Source organism: Chinchilla lanigera, unplaced genomic scaffold (assembly GCF_000276665.1).
Source record: "Chinchilla lanigera isolate Chin_1 unplaced genomic scaffold, ChiLan1.0 scaffold00108, whole genome shotgun sequence".
NCBI lineage: Eukaryota > Metazoa > Chordata > Mammalia > Rodentia > Chinchillidae > Chinchilla > Chinchilla lanigera.
In genome coordinates this window covers 610,035-629,246 of record NW_004955509.1, presented here as the reverse complement: position 1 = coordinate 629,246, position 19,212 = coordinate 610,035, and the positions used below count along the sequence as shown (strand labels likewise).

General features: G+C 36.2%; 1 protein-coding gene across 3 annotated transcripts in view; it reads left to right on the top strand.

The window, feature by feature from the left end:
• The window catches only part of Rps6ka3 (ribosomal protein S6 kinase, 90kDa, polypeptide 3), a 101,419-nt gene that overhangs the window by 72,587 nt on the left and 9,620 nt on the right, over positions 1-19,212 (top strand). For all 3 annotated transcript variants that reach the window (XM_005407812.2, XM_005407817.2, XM_005407814.2), the window contains 10 exons: positions 3,513-3,601; positions 3,781-3,845; positions 3,921-4,023; positions 4,668-4,792; positions 7,091-7,216; positions 10,665-10,754; positions 12,752-12,910; positions 15,467-15,628; positions 16,837-16,913; positions 17,588-17,705. In XM_005407812.2, coding sequence (XP_005407869.1) covers positions 3,513-3,601; positions 3,781-3,845; positions 3,921-4,023; positions 4,668-4,792; positions 7,091-7,216; positions 10,665-10,754; positions 12,752-12,910; positions 15,467-15,628; positions 16,837-16,913; positions 17,588-17,705 — 1,114 coding nt within the window. The remainder of the gene's footprint in view (positions 1-3,512; positions 3,602-3,780; positions 3,846-3,920; positions 4,024-4,667; positions 4,793-7,090; positions 7,217-10,664; positions 10,755-12,751; positions 12,911-15,466; positions 15,629-16,836; positions 16,914-17,587; positions 17,706-19,212) is intronic.

The following is a 19,212-nucleotide window of genomic DNA, read 5'->3' as shown; positions in this document are numbered from 1 at the left end:
CCACCATGCCCAGTTTATTCCTTTTTTAAACTCACATATTTTAAGCACTCAAGACATGCGATTTCTCATCTATTAAATTCAGTTTGCCTTGCTAAAAATAGGATTTTTTTATATAACCACATACAACGGTACGAGTAATAATGCTTAGGTATTATCTAACATCAATCCCTGAACCAATTTTTTTAGATTTTCTGTGTCTTACAGTTGGATCCACATCAATTCTACACATTCCATTTAGTTACATTTCTTAAATTTCTGATAATCTAAAATACCCTACCCCTATTTCTGTCCTGCCTTTTACTTGTCAAAATTGAGTCAGTTGTTGGGCTTTCTTAATTTATCTTGTCAGGGGAAGAGGCCACCTCTCAATATCTGGAACAAAAAGCATAAAGCTAATTTTATTGTTTACTTATAATAAGAGAAGCAATGTTGGTCCAGTAGAGTCTCTCCAGGCAGAGGAGACCACTGATCTTATATAGAGTTGGGAGAAAGGGTGGCGTTCAAGAGCTGGCACATTTTCAGGTCCGTAAGTAGATTGACATCATCTATAAGTGCATTCTTACTTGAGTGGGAGTGTTGTTGATTAGTTGGTACTCAGGTGTGCTTATGTTTAGTTGTGTGGCTTATTTTCAGAGATAGCACTTGCTGATAGGTTGGCTGGGAAGTGTTCACCAGAGATGTGTCATTGACAATTGAATGGATTTAAAATTAGTTCTGAGCTGGGTGTGATGGCACACACCTGTAATCCCAATGTTCTAAGATTTTGAGGCAGGAGGATGGCAAATTGGAGCCCAGCCTAGGCAATGTAGTGAGTTAGTAACCCTATCTCAAAATAAAAAATTAATAAAAGGACTGGGGTTATGACTCAGTGTAAAGACCAGTCTTCTCCTAAGAGCACAGAATTTTTCTTTATTCTCTTTGTGCTTTTTTCTTTTTTTTTGGTACCAGGAATAGAACTCAGGACCTTGTGCTTGCCAGGCAGGTGCTGTGCTGATGAACTATATTTCTGGCCCTCTCTTTGTGCTTTTGACTTTTTTCTCTAGCCTGTTTTTGGTTAAATGTTTAACGGGGGACAGGGGTGAGAGAGTCTTGCTATATACTTCAGGGCAGTCTTGAACTCACTTGGTATCAGAGAATGGCCTGGAACTCATGGAAGTCCTCCAGTCTCAGCCTCCCAAGTGCTGGGATTACAGGCATGCACAACCATGCCCGGCATTCTTTTTTTTTTTTTTTTTGTGCTGAAGATTGAACCCAGGACCTTGTGCACACTAAACATACGGTGTACCATTGAACTACTCCTCCCAGCTCTATATTAATTATTTTAATGCCCAGATTGTTCTTTTTTCAGACCACCTTTTAAATGCTCTTTACCCCCAGGGTTCGATTTCTTACGTGCTTTTCATTCCCTGTATACTCACTTCCTTGACTGACCTCTGTCTTTTCCATATCTACTGTCAAGATTTCATTCTTCCCAAATCATTTTTTGTTACATCAATTAATCAAGCACTAGAACCGAATTTCCATTTACTTACCTGAGTGGCTTTCCCAAAAACATATGGTATGCATGAATTCACATCTTTAAAATATATCTCTACTTGTGGGTGTTTTTTGTTTTGTTTTTTTCTCTTCCTGTACTCCCAATTAGCATTTCTATGAACCTTCTTTCCCAAGCCAGTAACCTCATTCTTTATGTCTTCCTCCCTCTTATACATTCAGGTATTCTCCCACTTTTATCTCTGAACTATTTCTCTGCTCCAGCCCTTCTCTGCATTGCACTGCTCACAGTGGTCAGGCCGTGGCGACCTCTTACCCACACTACTGGACAGTGCTCCAAAGTAGAGTGCCTACCACCTTTTACCATTCCACATCATTCCCTTTTACCATTCCACATTATTCCCTTGGAGTTAACAGATATTCTCTGGGAAAAAAAAAGAGTTACTATAGACAAAGGTCTAGAAAATAATGATTTCTGTAGTTTTCTCAGCCTTTTTTATGAAGTGTGTTTTATTCAGTGTCTCCAACAAAGAGGTATAATAGTATTCCATAAACTGGCTAGATTGTGAAATATTTTTTGTTATTGCTAAGTATCTAGAGAGATTAATGTTGTCCAGTAAAGTTTTAGGGAACACTGGCCTGATGAGTAAATTTTCAAACTTTAGTTTGCATTGAAGTACTTTCACATTGTTCCATATTAAATTAGATGTCCACTGCTGTTCCCTTAGCATTCTTTACGTATATCCTTCTGGATTTGTCTCTTAGTGTACTAGCATTATGTATATCCATCTTCCCCACTGACCATGAAGACCTATCTCTAGCTCTGTATCCAGAGTATGAAGCAGTGTCTGGCACATAATAATTCAGTAACAATTCACAGAATAATAAGTGGATCTATTTCTGTAAAGGGAATTTCTCTGTTAGCCATTTTCTCCAGCTCTGTTATTATTGTTATAGTTAAAGGATCATTGGTTTCTTTAATGTGGAAGTTTGGGAAAAGAATACAATTAAACAGTATAGCTAAAACAGACCTTAAGCTCATCCAGGCCAGTACTTTTCACACTGTACCACAGAGTCTTCAACGTTCCACAAAGCCCTTTCCCACCAGTTCTCCCTCCCTGCAGGGGCTATTAAAAGGGTTGAAAGGTGGAAAGTGGCGTATGAAGCACATGTTCTCTTCACAATTTTTAATACTGAGTTTCTTACAATCCCTTTGAAAAGGGATATTAAGGCTACAGTTTCTGAGAGATTGATACAGATTCCAATCCCATTGCTTGTGGAAAAAAAGTGTTAACAGGCAGAAAGGGATTGGTTTTCCCAGGGTCACAATGTTTTTAGTAAAAGCCATGGCTAAGGCTCAGATGACCTTATTCTCACATCGTGCTCTTTACAGAATTCTGAAAGATAAAGTCCACTAAACTATTATGGACTAAAATTCCATTAATGTGATCACACAATCTGTATATGAATGTTGTAGCAAGCTTTATTCATAATAGCCCCAAACTAGACACAGTTCAGATGTCCTTCACGAGGTACATAGATAAACAGACTGTGACATGTCCATTGAGGAGCCTAGGCACATAATAAAATGGCTTAGAATTAAAAGCACACAAACACAAGCACAAGTGAAACTGGGGCCATGTGAATGAAATTGGTCAACACCCTGGTTGTGATTTGCAGTACCAGGGGTTGAACCCAAGGTTTCTTCACTGAGCTAGAACCCCAAGCCTTCTTAATTTTTATTTTAAGTCAGGGTCTTGCTAAGTTGCCCAAGCTGGGTTTGAGCATCAGCCTCTGAGAGTGTTGAGGTCACAGCAATGTGCCACCACACCGAGCTTGCACTACGGTTGTGTAACATGTTACCATTAGGGGAACAGGTACAGATGATCTCTCTGTATTATTGCTCATGATCGAATGTGAATATACAAGTATTTCAAAAATAAAAGTTTAAGTTTAAAATTTTTAAAATAAAGGATACCTCAAAACATAAAATGTTATTATGTGGATTTATTATTTAGAGCCAAACTCGGGATGCCACAGTTTTTGAGTCCTGAAGCCCAGAGTCTTTTACGTATGCTTTTCAAACGAAATCCTGCAAACAGATTAGGTAAAATTTTTAATTAATTAGTTTCTTTTGTGTGTTTGTTGGTGTTTGAGTTTATTTTTTGAAGAGGGGGAATATTTGTTTTTATACTGAGATTATTAAGTATGCAGACAAATATTAAAAGCAAAGACTAAACAATATATATTTCTCCTGAAATAAAACTATCAACCAACTTTTGATAGGTGCAGGACCAGATGGAGTTGAAGAAATTAAAAGACATTCATTTTTCTCAACAATAGACTGGAATGTAAGTATAGGATGAAAACTTGCTTGAAAGTTTTTATAATTAATACATTATCTAACTTTCTCTGTTTTCCTCCAGAAACTATATAGAAGAGAAATTCATCCACCATTCAAACCTGCAACTGGCAGGCCTGAGGATACATTTTATTTTGATCCTGAGTTTACTGCAAAAACTCCCAAAGGTAAAGAGAAATAAAACATGAAAACTCAAATATAAGGCACTAGACTTTTTTTTTTCTTATTCAGTCAGAGCTTTTCCAGGGTAATTCTTTATGCTATCCTAAAATCTCCTAAATTTGCTGCTTATCAACCTTGTGTCTCTCCCCTAACTTGGAGCATAGCACTCATAGGTATCACGTAGGCTACACTAATTATGGTACCCAGTAGCCACATATAGCTAATTAAATTTAAATTAATTAAATGTTTAGTTTCTCAGTCACAGTAGGAACAGTTCAAATGCTCAGTGGCCATATATGACTACTGACTAGCATGTTGGACAGCACAGATAAAATGTCCTTCATTAAAGAACCTCAGTGGTTCAGTGCTAAATTTGAATGCTATTATCCCAGTAACTCATAGATTTATTATACTGTTCAAATGAGCTAGCTATTTTCTGGGCTCTGAGAAAGGAGGATTTTAGAGTAGCAGTGGCAATAAGTCATTAAGACAGATGTGATGCAAGGCCTCACTGAGGTACCCTGGACAGCAAGGGGTATATAATGGTACCTGAGAACTCCTCTAGATTAAGTAAGAAAAGTTGTAATTTCACTGATTCTTCCCTTCAGCTTCCAAGGGAATCTTCTTACTGATTTGTTATGCATTTCAGATTCCCCTGGGATTCCACCTAGTGCTAATGCACATCAGCTTTTTCGGGGGTTTAGTTTTGTTGCTATTACCTCAGATGATGAAAGCCAAGCTATGCAGACAGTTGGTGTACATTCAATTGTTCAGGTGAGTAGATTCCTCAATCATTTTTTATTTGAAATGCTGTGAAACCTGTTTCATTATATGAGTAATAAAATACAGATTATGCACTGATTTTTAGTGAACAGCTTAAAATACATATCATTAACATTACTCTCAGAAATGCCTTTCATATGTTACTGAAAAGGCTGCATGAACCAAAACCCTAGATACCTATGTGACTTGAAAGTGAAATTCTAAGAAAATTGAGGTGAGCATCATCTTCTCTGTCCCCTCTCCTATGCCTCAAAATGGTTGTTGGGCCTACTATGCTTTATCCCCAGCCTATTTCAGGTCTGCTATGGTGGATTAAGGACCTTGATGCCTTAGAATAGGGGTCAGCAGACTTCTTTGTAAAAGGTCAGAAAATAAATACTTGCAGCTATATTTCTTCTCACGTGGCTATTCAGCTCTGTTACTGCAGCATAGCAGCCACAGACAGTAAGTGCAGAAAAAGACATGATTGAATGGCAATAAAACTTTATTTACAAGCTGGTCCTGGTGACACGTTCCACTAGTCCCAGTCACTAGGGAAGCTGATGCAGGAAGTTCAAGAGTTTGAGGCCAGCCTGGGCAATAAAGCAAGACCCCATCTCCAAAACTACATACATACATATATACATACATACATACTTTATTTACAAAAACAGGTAGTGAACCAGATTTGTCCCATAAGCCATAGTTTACTAGTCTTTGTCTTAGATAAAAGAACTAAAAATGAACCCAAACCAAAGTTTTCCAAATTTTGTGACCTTGTTTTTTTGGAGGCCCCTTTGTCATTAAGAAGAAATGGTTATGGGTACTGCCCTAGGGTACCCCTACTTCTCTATGTTGTTTATAAGAGTCACAGAAAAGCCAGGCGTGGTGTCGCATGCCTGTAATCCCACCACTTGGGAAGCTGAGGCAGGATCGTTGTGAGCTCGAGACCAGCCTGAGCTACAAAGTGAGCTCAAGGCCAGTCTGAACTGTACAGTGAGACCGTCTCTCAAAAAAAAAAAAAAAAAAAAAGAGTTGCAGAAAAAATAAGTACAGATCACAGGAACAGGTTAGTTGGTGGGGAACAGGGGGAACAGGAAACTGGACTAGTAAATTAAATTTTGTTAGAGGGACACAAGTAGTACAAACATTAAATTTCTATCCCTGCTGGTATTATGGAAAAGTAAATTTAATTTGTCCTAATCTGATCATTACATATTATATATGTATTAAAATGTCACACTGTATACCATAAGTGTGCAATTCCTAAATGTCAATTTAAATTAAATTATATTTTTAAAAATTTACTTCATCCTTTTAATCATAGAGGAAACTAAATACTGTATACATTTTGAAACATAACATTGTTTTTAGGGTATTATTAGTGCTTAGATTTACTTAATCATTAAGTTGCTTTTGCTGTAAAGTTTTCTTCATGAGTAAATCATCCTTCTGTTTTCCAGAAAACCAATTTAAAATGTGTTTTAATCAAAGCTTAGGTTGCTATAGTCTGTCCCTTTTACTGTGCAAGCACATGAATATATAGCAAGTTTTTAAATTATAACTGCTGTACCTAACATAGAAACTACAGGCTTAATATTTTACAGACTTCAAGTTCTACCTTATACAAAGCTTGTAGGCATGGATGGCCTCATCACTACAAAAAAAAAAGAGCAGCATAACATCTTTCAGCCTGTTTATAGAAACAGTAATTTGCCATTCATCATGCAGCGTATATTATTAGTTCCTAAATTATGAACAGCTTCTTTAGCAGAAATCGTACAAATCTATAAGTTGAAGATGAACAAAGAAGGACATAGCTGCTGAAAGTACAAAATGATAACTTTTATCACTTGTAAATGCAGTGTTTTTATTTAATCTTCACCATTATCCTTGGCGAATACACAAGCACAAGGTTACATGGCTTATATGGGGTACATCTGAAACAATCCAGATGTTCTAATTCTGAATCCTAGTCATTTCTTCTATACCAGAGTTTCTGTTTCCACAGGTGCTTCAAAAAAGCTTATGGTTGGCTAGGGAGTGGAATAGAGCTAAATTAAAGACAAGGCTTTAGGCCCTGTATCAAGTATTTCTTCTTTTTCTTTTCAACAAACTTTTTTAAAAAGCATATTTCTTACTATAAATATCTCCTTGCAGAAGAATATGTACTATAAAGAATCTTTTTATTTTTCCTGATACTCATTTATAGTTAACATCCACAGTGCATACTGAGTAACATACAACCTAATTATGAAATGCACTGAAGGCACTGTGGAACTCATTATCAGTGTATAATTTTATTTGTAGCAGTTGCACAGGAACAGTATTCAGTTTACTGATGGATATGAAGTAAAAGAAGATATTGGAGTTGGCTCATACTCGGTTTGCAAGAGATGTATACATAAAGCCACAAACATGGAGTTCGCAGTGAAGGTAAATATTCTTAGATTTAAAATGCAGGGCTAAAAGTTCTTCTTCATGCTTGTCACTACCAGTTAAAAATTATGTCCTTCCTTTTGGTAAAAGTGTCTTTTGGGCTGGGGATTTAGCTCAGTGGCACAGCACCTGCCTAGCAAGCACAAGGTCGTGAGTTTGATTCCCGGTACCGGAAAAAAACCCAAAAAATAAATAAGTAAAAAAGTGTCTTTTATGTCAAAATGTGTTCTCATGCTTGAAAATACTACAATTGAGGTGCAGTATTTTATAAAATTAACAGATGTTAATAAAAAACATAAACTGAGTGTGGTGGCACACACTATAATCCCAGCATGCTTGGAGGCTAAGGCAGGATGATCACAAGTTCAAGCCTAGCCTGGGTAACTTAGTGAGACCCTGTCTCAAAGTTTAAAAAAAAACTTAAAAGACCAGGAATGTAGCTCAGTACAAAGGATTGGGTTCAGTCCCTACAACTGCAAAAAATACGTGTGTGTGTTTGTTTGTGTGTATATCCATATACATATATGTATGTGCCATAGATACTTTTCTTCCATTGCTGAAACAAAATACCCAGCGCCTAAAGTTAAAGAAGGAAAAGTTTACTTAGCTCACAGTTTGTAGAGATTTCAGTCCATAATCCACAGGCTCCAAAGCAGGTTGGCACATGACAGAGGGGCAGCCTTTCATGGAAGATAGCAAAAGCAAGGAGAGAGAGGGAGAAGGAGAGACAGAGACAAGACTTCTTCTGTCCCTTATATTGTATGCAGGCTACCCACCCTAGGGCAGGTGTAGCACTCACACTCTTAATCCCAGCACTGGACCATGAATCAATCACAAACTCTAGATTCAGCCACTTCAGCCACCTCAGAAAAGCCTGCCTGGGGCTGGGGATTTAGCTCAGCGGCACAGCGCATGCCTGGCAAGCGCATGGTCGTGAGTTCAATCCCCAGTACCAGAAAAAAACAAAAAACAAAAACAAAAAAGAAAAGCCTGCCTGCCATGACTGCATGAGGCTTTAGGGGTACACCTAGACACAAACCATAACTATATAATATATAATTCCTTTTGTTATAAAAAGGAACTTTTTTGTTATAAAAAGGTAAATTTAAATATCTGGGCTAGTGATTGTCCAGAATCTTTGTCTGGAATCATGGATTCCCATGGAAGCTAAAGATAGGATGCTCATACATCTAATTAGCCCAGGGTGGTACCAGTTTATACCACACATAATTTTAATAATACTCCTTTTCCTCTCAGAAGTCCTCATTTTGTGTCAGGGTGTGAGAAATTTCCTCAAAATTGTGTGCTGAATTTTCATTTATAATTTTCTGGAAAAATTGTTCATGCATTTCTTTCCATCTGTCTAAAAAGATCTATGAAGAATAAAAGAATAAGAACTACTACCATAAAAATTATTACCATTGCCAATCTTAATTTCATTAGGTGTCCTAAACCAGAAATTTCTAAGGTAAAACTAAGGCTCTGTGATACAGTTTGAATTTCAAACCTTTACCTGTGAATAAACAAATACTATATTCAAAATCTCTGCCTTTTTATTTCTTGGAATAGGAAGCTGCTCTCCTACCTCAACTAATTAATGTAATGTGTAAAGCTTCCAATTTATCTTAAACCTTTTATATTAGTTTATAAGTATGGGTAGCTCATATTAGTGGGAGAGTAACATTAGTTGTTGTTACTATTCTAAACGTGGATGTAGTTGCTTTAAAGAGTCATCATTGTCCATAAGGCTTCCTGCCAGATGTAGGGATAAACCACAGAAATAAATTCAACTTGCTATTCTGCTCATTACTCTTGCTGAAATCTGGAATCCATAGAAATTTTCAAATTGCATATATGAAAGAAGGAAAAAGGAATGATGTGCTTGATGAGTAGCTTGAGGTTGTACCTTTACTCCATAAACACATCAGCAAAAGCAAAAATGTCCTGAGGCCCACTTGGAATTACAGAAACCAGGAGCAGTATGTCTAAAGCCTTGAGAATATTGCCAACTATTTATGTATTCCTGTTACTTAAATTAGATTCATAAACCAAATCCCAACAAGACAGTATTCTCCTGAAATTACTTCACATCTAAAATCTAAAAACACAAATATAGATACGATGTAAGTTGAGCTCTGGTTAGCATATTAAAGAATGTTGCTAAAAATACCACCTCGCAGTAAGTTCTGGTTTTGAAGAGACTAGTCCCAGGTCACTTCTCTTGTCTTAGCGTGCCTATTCTGTATACCTCTCTTTTTAACCATCCATTTGACTAATTCCACACTAATCATTTGCAGATGACTACAGTGGGTACTTAAATGTTTGTCTTTCTGATCTCAAATTATGGAACTGTTTTGCAACTACCTCCATTTCAGAAAGAGTCATACTGAGGGTTAAGCTCTAGCCTAGGTTACAGGAGTAATTGAGTACTTATTGTATACATTAATTACTAAACTGTTTTTAAATTGAATATAGAAGAAGAAGATGGTAAAGCACTTTCCAAGTATGTGTGAGGCCTTGTATTTGATCTCCAGCACCTCAAAAAAAAAAAAAAAGAATATACAAAGGCCACAAAATTTGTTTCATACTGCCTTTTGAGGGCATTGCAAGCCAAACTTGCCTTTCTAAAGTATAATATTACATTAATAGCTAGATTAGGTGGGACACACCAGGAATCCCAGCACTACGGAGGCTGAGGCAGGAGGCTTACTGCAAGTTTAAGTCCAACTAGGGATACATAATGAGTTCAAAACCAGCCTGAACTACATAGCAAGACTCTCTCTCAAAGCAAAACAAATAAACAAACAATATATAAAATATATATATATATATCATATAATTACATTTACATGAAAACATTAAGAAAAATACTTTTAAGAAGTAGGTACATAAAGGGTCGGAAAGAAGTGTTAGTATTTTAAAGGGGTTTATTATAATAAACTGAGTTCTAATCAAATATAATTCTTGATGTGTTTTTCTACATAGCTTTCTGCTTAGATTAGAAAATGAGTTTGTTCTACTTAACTGTTAATTTTTTAAGTAACATAACTAATAGGATATTTCATTAAAATACTTTACTAAAAGAAATAAAATTAATTCAATAAACAGATATTTAATGTTGGTGATAGCATAGATGCATCTAGCTCTTAATTATCTGTATTAATAGGGAGTTAGTTAGAAGTTGACTGCACTCCCAAATTTTTAAGGCATTCACACATGGAAGAAAAGATGTATTACATTGAAGAGAATGTGACTCATTGGTTAGAATTTACAGCCTTGCCATCTATAACTGCCTTTCTGAACCATCTGGCCAGGTAGTTGAATAAATCTGATTGATAAATGGCTTGTAAATACATTATTTACATAAGATGATAACTAAGGTGTATGACTATAACAGTTTAAAGTTTCTGTTCATGAGGATTTATGATAAATATTTGTCTTTTAGATTATTGATAAAAGCAAGAGAGACCCAACAGAAGAAATTGAAATTCTTCTTCGTTATGGGCAGCATCCAAACATTATTACTCTAAAGGATGTAAGTATCTTCTCTAATGAGGATCATGTGTATTAGTTGTCTAACTCACATTTAGGATATTTTCAAACTTGTGTTAGTCAAGAACCTTGGCATAATAAGTTTTAAGAGTAATTTGAGGCCTGGGGAGTTATAGTTATAGAGTGCTTGCCTAGCATGTGCGAAGCCCTGGGTTCATCCCCAGTGCCCCAGAATAAAAGTAGATTAGAGAGCAATGCATATGACATCATTCAATTTATAAGGAAAAACATCCGGGGCTGGCGATAGCTCAGCGGCACAAGTGCCTGCCTAGCAAGTGCAAGGTCCTGAGTTCGATTTCCAGTACCAAAAAACAAAAAAAGAAAGAAAGGAAAAATACATTTAATAAATTTCTGCTTCTTTAAGAAAAGTATTTTAACATTGCTTTTAAAATCTACACTTACTTGAATATATTAACGTATGTACAATATTATTATTCCACATTACTGCTAGAGAATGTTGATGCTTATATCTACCTATGTTACTTCCCTGCCTATAATTCAAACTCTCCAGCCCCTGTCAAGGCTCTGCTTTCCTCTATTTTTATACTTCACATACCCTGTCCTCCAGCCATGCTATACTATGTACCATTTTTTTAGCATGTCTCATTTTTTTTTTTTTGTGCTGCTTAACTGTGAATTTATGGTTCCCTTAGTTGGGAACATCATTTCCTGTCTTTTTACTTGGCTAATTACCACACATTTCAAACTATGCTAAGGAACTTTTTCCTCCAGGAAGCCTTCCCTGTCTATTTCCACCCCTAGGACAGGTTGAGGTATCCTTTGCCTGGCTTTCATGATATCCTGCTACCTGTGTCTCCCGTAGCTTTTATTATAACAGAGTATTGGCAGAGAACATGTACGCTCCAGGTAGCATTTTTACTCCTGGTGCTCACATAGCCTCAAAAATCATATCTGGATGTTTTCAAACCTCCACTCTCCTCTGATGAATTTATCACTGTGCATTGTGAGAAGATGGTTAACTTAGCTGAAGTAAAATGTGAAGCTGCTCAGTCTGACTCTTCAGTTAACATAATCTTTAAGAAGTCAGCCAAGAAAATTTAAAAGGAAGTTTAAAAAATACTTTCTCTCAACCCAACCTTGGAAACTCCCTAAACTGTGCATTTCATTCATTTCAAATTCCAGAGTCTTTACAATTTTCCTCAGACTTTTATTACAAAAAGTTAATGCTTTTTTCCTCTTGTTTATATTCTAGAGTAAAAATTTTGAGTGTAGTTACTTCATTTTCTCCATATTGGGGGGCCCTAGCAGCTGTACAGTATCTAGTGTCTCTTACAAAGCTAAGAAGCTAAGTAAAGGTTGCCTGTAAGTCTGTGGTGAGAGGGGAATAACAAGGACTTGAAGTTTAATGAAGGGGTTGTTTCAGTTAGGTAGTTTTCTGGAATGCTTCCTTGTGATTGGGTGGATTTTCTTTTTGCTAGTTAATCTTCCCCCTTAATTTCTGGCTAAATTTGTCCTTCAGATTAATCGAAACTGGGTAACCAATAGTTCATTCATTTTTGTGTCTATCAATACAGTAGTTCTACTTTTGTAGGCACTGCAGGAAAATCACAGGAGTGTATCATTATACCTGTCCCCACTGTCATTAATATGTAGAAAGAGATGGAGAAGAAAAACAAGCCCTAAGAACATATGTTCAGAATCCCTTTGTTTACAACACACATAGTTGCTTTGATTTTCTGTAAGTTAAGTTTCACAGAAAGAAATTACAGGATATTATTTGACATTCAGTCTCATTAACTCCTGTTTTAATATTTTAGGTGTATAGTTATTTGAAAGTTTTATATCCTCCACTGGTTATCAGAAGTAAATTTTTCTTGATAATAAGTATTGTGTGCTAACTGACTGGAGCATTCAAATTTTTCTTGGTTATAAAACAAGTTTTAATTTCCTTTAATATTTTAAGCTTTGAGGCACACATAAAGCTTCAAATGTTTTCTGCTTTGATGTTGAATTTTATAGGTATATGATGATGGGAAGTATGTGTATGTAGTAACAGAACTTATGAAAGGAGGCGAATTGCTGGATAAAATTCTTAGACAGAAATTTTTCTCTGAACGAGAGGCCAGTGCTGTCCTGTTTACCATAACCAAAACTGTTGAGTATCTTCACGCACAAGGGGTAAGTCTTTTAACATTATTTATACATATATACACATTTTCTTTTCTTATACTTGAGCTAAAATTACAAATGTAGTTTTTTTCTACATGCAGTGGAAAATACCTGTTAGCTTAATTATTATACAGGTCCTCCTCTACATAACTTTTCCTATTGAGCTTGAAGTGCTAAAGCTTGTTTATATTAAATTCTTATGCTTTCTAAGAAAAAGGTGAGATCTTCTGACCTTGCAAACAGTACCATTTCTGCTAGGCGACCTTAAAATTCATGCTCACTTCAAGTTAGACACAGGACCACGTAATCCTGGTTTATATTCACAAATAGAGGGGTAGTCTTGGGGCTTAGAGTGTAGCTCCGTGGTAGAGTGTTGCCCAGTGTGAGCAGAGCCCTGGTTTCAGTATCAAAGACAGAAAGGGAAAAAAAAGGACATCCTTAAAGTGGATGAGGCCAAGCAGTCACCTGGCTTCAGGCTGGTGGATGCTCGCCTTATTTCTTCTGGCATCCAGATTCTTAGTAACTGGCCAAAAAAAATGTGCCTTTAAAAGAAATGAAATCTGGGAGGGCAAAAGTTGAGTAAGTGGCAAAACAAATTATATTTTTAAAGGAAAGGAGTGTACAAAGGAAAGGAGAAAATGAGGGGACGAGGGAAGGAAAAAACAGCAGAGTAGTAAAGAGGGGTAGAAAGCAAGGGGGAAAAGAGCGCTTTTATTTTCTTTATATTTTTTGATTAACAAAAATGGTATATATTTACAGTGCACAACAAATTTAGATATATGTATGTAAAAGATTACTTCTTAAGGAGTTCATTTTTATTGCAGTCTTCTCATTTTGTTTGACCTTGACCTTCAAAGCCAACAAGTAGAATGTGTGAATTCTAGAGCTGCTTACTTGTCAACTGAAATTAAAATTTAATCCTCTGAATTAATAGAATTCAATCTTAAGAATGTCTGACTGTTCAGTTATCTCAGTCTTTCATGTTCTTTTCCCAGTATCTTATCAGTAAATAGTAAAACGTTAAGAAGAATTAATCTTCTGAATGTTAGGATCTAAAACTGAAACCACTGATTAGAATCTAGACTCAGAATTTGATGATGGAAGAAACACGTCTAAAAAGTAGTGTCAGAGAAGCTTATTTTAAAGAAGTATTCAAGTAGTTCAGTGAAAGAAGACAATAAACAGGGCACAATGGCATGTGCCTGCAATTCCAGACATGCACTTTGGGAGGCTGTCTCAGTTACTTTTCTCTAGTTGCTGAGGCAAAATACCTGACGCCCAAAATGAAGGAAGGAAAGGTTTATTTAGCTTACAGTTTGTGGAGGTTTCAGTCCATATTGGGCTGGCTCCAAGGCACATGACAGAGGGCAAGTGTTCTCAGAAAGCAGCTAAAACAACAGGAGCAAAAGGGAAGAATGCAGCAAGCAACCTCTTTCCCTCCCTTACATTGTATGCAAACTACCCGCCCCAGGGCAGATGTAGCACTCACACCCATAAGCCTAGCTTTGGATCATGGATCAATCACAAACCCTAGAAGCCTACCCTATGACTGCATGAGGATTTGGGGGGACAGAGGCTGAGGTCAGAGAATCTCAAGTTTGAGCCCAGCCTGGGCAAATTTAGCAAATTAACGAGACCCTGTCTCAAAATTTTAAAAAAGGGCTAGGTATATAGCTTAGAGCAATGGCTCTGTATTTGATCCGCATTAGCAGAAAAAAAAAAAAGACCACAAGTAACCTTTCTGTAGATACGACATCTTCACTTGTATATCAAATAAGTAATACTTAAAGCCCAGGTTTGAGTTCTAGGCTCTTTTTTCCTTTTTACTACTAAACACCATGTCTGTTCAGTTTAGTCTGTCAGTACGTACTTGTTGTATACCTGCCTTGGGTACACTGTTCCTTCTACTTAGAATGATCTTTCCCATCTTTTAAAAATTGTTTTGTTCCCCCCACTTTGTATGGCCTGTTTAGTGTTCTTCAGGTCTTGATTCAAGTGTTGTCCTATCTAGAGATACTCCCTTACCATGCTGTTTAAAGTGACCTTTCCAGGTCTGCCCCATCTCTCAGCATTTCTATTTTCTGCCTTTCCCATTTCTGTGCAAGCTCTTAGCATGGAAAGACAGGATGTTATGGGTCTTGTTGACCACAGCTCTTTATAGAATACCCTGACACATGATAGGCACTCAATATATTGTGAAATGATTGAACAACTTGGAGATGGATACTGTATTATTGCTAACTGCATTTCTCTGTAACCCCACTACTCCGCTGGATAAAGGAGGAGGAGGTAACTACTGTTGTTTCTTCCTCCTCCTCACCCCAGTTCTGTGTCAGAGTTATGCTTAGATTACTAGCACTTGTCTTGTTAAGTTCGTTGCTTGACAATTTGTTTTGTTTTGTTTTGGTTTTGGATTTTCTCCGGTACCAGGAACCAAACTCACGACCTTGCGCTTGCCAGGCAGGCGCTTTGCCACTGAGCTAAATCCCCAGCCCCCGCTTGACAATTTGTGAATAAAGTTCGTATATAATGTTAATATAACTCTTTAATTTGCATTTCAATCAGGTGGTTCACAGAGACTTGAAACCTAGCAACATTCTTTATGTGGATGAATCTGGTAATCCAGAGTCTATTCGAATTTGTGATTTTGGCTTTGCAAAACAGCTAAGAGCAGAAAATGGTCTTCTTATGACTCCTTGTTATACTGCAAATTTTGTTGCACCAGAGGTAATGTGAGAGCGTTTGTTTGCAGTGTTTTGTTATATTTAAGAACTTGTTTGCTTTATTTAATACAGAATAGTTAGTAATTGTTTAGTTGAAGACTTAGTGAACAAATAACTAGGATAAAGTGCTAGCCCTTTATTTCGCTGTTTAATGTTTTCATGACATCTGATTGCCTACAGGAGAAAAATCTGAAGTTCTTGATAAAATATCTTCAATCTATTATCTCCTACCTGAAGTTGTGGCCACTCTGAAATTTTTGCCTATCACTAAGGTTGCTCTACCGTTTGAGTATCATGTGTGCTCCCTCACTTCCTCCCTTTGCCTACTGAATTCTTACTTATTGGTCCAATACAAAATGGCTGCCATCTAGCCTTTTCTCTCTCCCAGTGTCAAGAATAAATTGAGCTGGGGGTGTGGCTTAGTGATAGAGCACTTCCCTAGCATGTGAGAGGCCATGGTTTTGACCCCCATCTCTGCAAAAGTAACAAAGAATAAATTACTTCTTCCTCATTGATATCCATAGAACTTAAGGCATGATTTATTTATAATACTTACCATGTTGAATTTCCCCTGCCAGATTCTGATTTTTTTAGGAAATTGGTTTATTTGTCATAGCTCATGCCTGATAATAGTTGGTAATTGTTAAATGCTTGAGCAAATCAATATATAAGTAGTATTTTGCACTATATCATTTGTATTGGGTTATGTGTGTTCTTAAAATTATTGTTACTTGTAGCCATTTCTATAATCCCATACAAAATATAAATTCATTAACATGAAAAATTTATCTGCAATTTGTTCTGTATTCTTCTATGTACCTAAGCAACAATAAATGTTCAAATACCAAACTTTAAAAATATATATATGAATTAGTAGTAGGATGTTCTAAAATGAGAGTAGCCAGGTGTGGTGGTACATTCCTGTAATGCCAGCGGCACTCAGGAGGCTGAGGCAGGAGGATCATTGCAAGTTCAAGGCCAGCCTGGGCTACAAAGTGAGCTCAAGGCCAGTCTGAACTGCATAACAAGACCCTGTCTCAGAAAGATAAAAAAAATACAATAAAATGAGAGTAATATATTGCCTTGTTAATCATGTTCTATTGAAGTTTTTCTTGTATGCATTGATTTGAAAAACATGCTTCAGTTCACAGCCTACCCAAATATATATAAAAACAGTAGTATATAGTAACACTAATCTTTTACTTTGTCTAGGTTTTAAAAAGACAGGGCTATGATGCTGCTTGTGATATATGGAGTCTTGGTGTCCTTCTCTATACAATGCTTACTGGGTGAGTGTACAGCATATATTATAAGTATTTATGTGTCACGATTTCCCTTAAACTAGCTGTTTTATAAAATCCTTATGTTGTAATATCTTTCTATATTTTCTCATGCTATCTTATATATATATATATATATATATATATATATATATATATATATACACACCTATTCCTATAATAATACCACATCTATAGCTATATCATTAATGTCTTAAGGCCTTAAATTTGTTTTTCCATCTCTTTTGTATTCATGTGATAAACATACACTGTTTTTAATGTTTTCTTCTATAATGTGTTATAATTAAAATATTTGTCAGTAAGCTGGGCATGGTGGCACACACCTGTAATCCCAGCACTCAGGAGGCTGAGGCAGGAGGATTGTTGTGAGTTCGAGACCAGCCTGGACTACAAAGTAAGCTGAAGGCAGGCTGAACTGCATAGCGAGACCCTGTCTCAAAAAGACAAAAAAAAAATTATTATGTATATTATGTCTAATAATTCATAACCTATTCTTCAGCCTATGGCACTTTATTTCATTGATTTTTTTTCACTTCAATTTTAGTAAAGTATTGCATTAACTAAATTACTTAGAGTACTTCTAGAATAAATATATATATGTAAAGATTACCAACCAAAAAGGAAATTTTGTTCATTAACATTTTAATTTCATTATAAATTAGTTACACTCCATTTGCAAATGGTCCTGATGATACACCAGAGGAAATATTGGCACGAATAGGTAGCGGAAAATTCTCTCTCAGTGGTGGTTACTGGAATTCTGTTTCAGATACAGCAAAGGTAAGTATGGATTCCTACTACAAACTCTGGTTTGGTTTAGTTTGGTTTGGTTTGGTTTGGTTTGGTTTGGTTTGGTTTGGTTTGGTTTGGTTTGGTTTGGTTTGATTGGTTTGGTTTGGTTTGGTTTGGTTTGGTTTGGTTTGGTTTTGGGAAATCAAACTCAGGGCCTCTGGCATAATAAGCATGTATGTACTCTTACCACTAAGCTAATCTTCATCCCTGTTATAAGCTTTTAAGAAAATAATTTGTCATAAGCTATGGTAAGAAGAAATACTATCAGTTAGAAACTTTTTTTTTATTAAGTAGCATGTTAGAGTGATGTTATCAGATAAATTCCAAAATGGGCCGTTTATTTTTCTTTCCCAGAAGACATTGCTTTGGCTTTATATCTATACATCTAAAACTGTTTCATACTGACAAACATGATGAATAATAATGGTGATATTCCTCATGATTTGTCTGCTGCTGTGTGCCACACACTATACCTTACCTAAATAATCTCCTATAATCCTCACCACAACCCTGTAAAATAGATAGTAGTATCTATTTCACAGAAAGAAACCAAACACCAAGCTTTTAGTGTAAATATATCTATGGCTAATATCCCAGATATATGTGGGCACTTTAAGTATCCAATTCCAAAGCCCTTATTACCTAGACTAATGATATCATATTCTAGTTTTGACTCATATTATGAAGAAAAGTGTAAAGCAGTAGCATATTTTTATAGTTTTTGCTTGAAATCACTTTGAAAAGCCTTCCCTAAATCTGCCATCCAATAGCTCTGACTTACTTTCCTTCTCTGCTCTATTTTCACTTTATTCACACAAAATTCTTGAAAACAATAAAGTTTTCCACTTCAAAATAAGAAAAACATAGAGATGAAGAAACATTGGTAGAAGTGCTCACTGATTTTTCTCTAGGGATGAAAGATGGCGTTGAAGTGATTGTAGAAGTAAATAGAGCACATCAAAATTTTAATAAATTCTTTTGGCATAGATTGTGAAGCATAAGTTAACCAGTTTATTTTTTTGGTTAAATATTTGGTTTAATATTTGGTTTAATATTTGGTTTTTAAACTGCATTTAAAATGTAATGTTAGGGCTGGGGATTTAGCTCAGCGGCAAAGCGCCTGCCTGGCAAGCGCAAGGTCATGAGTTCAGTTCCCGGTACCGGAGAAAAACCAAAAAAAAAAAAAAAAAAATGTAATGTTAGACCTGAGAATGGTGGCACACACCTGTAATCCCAGCACTCTGGGAAGCTGAGGCAGGAGGATTGCAAGTTTAAACCCAGAATGGGCAATATAGAAAGACTCTGTCTCAAAATAGCAAACAAAAACAGGCTAGGGATGTAGTTCAGTGTGAAGGCCCTATGTTCAATAAATAGCAAACTGAAATGTGAGGGAGGGGTATGTCTTAGTTACTTTTCTCATTGCTGAGACAGAATACCTGACACCCAAAGTTAAGGGAGGAAAGGTTATTTAGCTCCTAGTTTGTAGAGGTTTCAA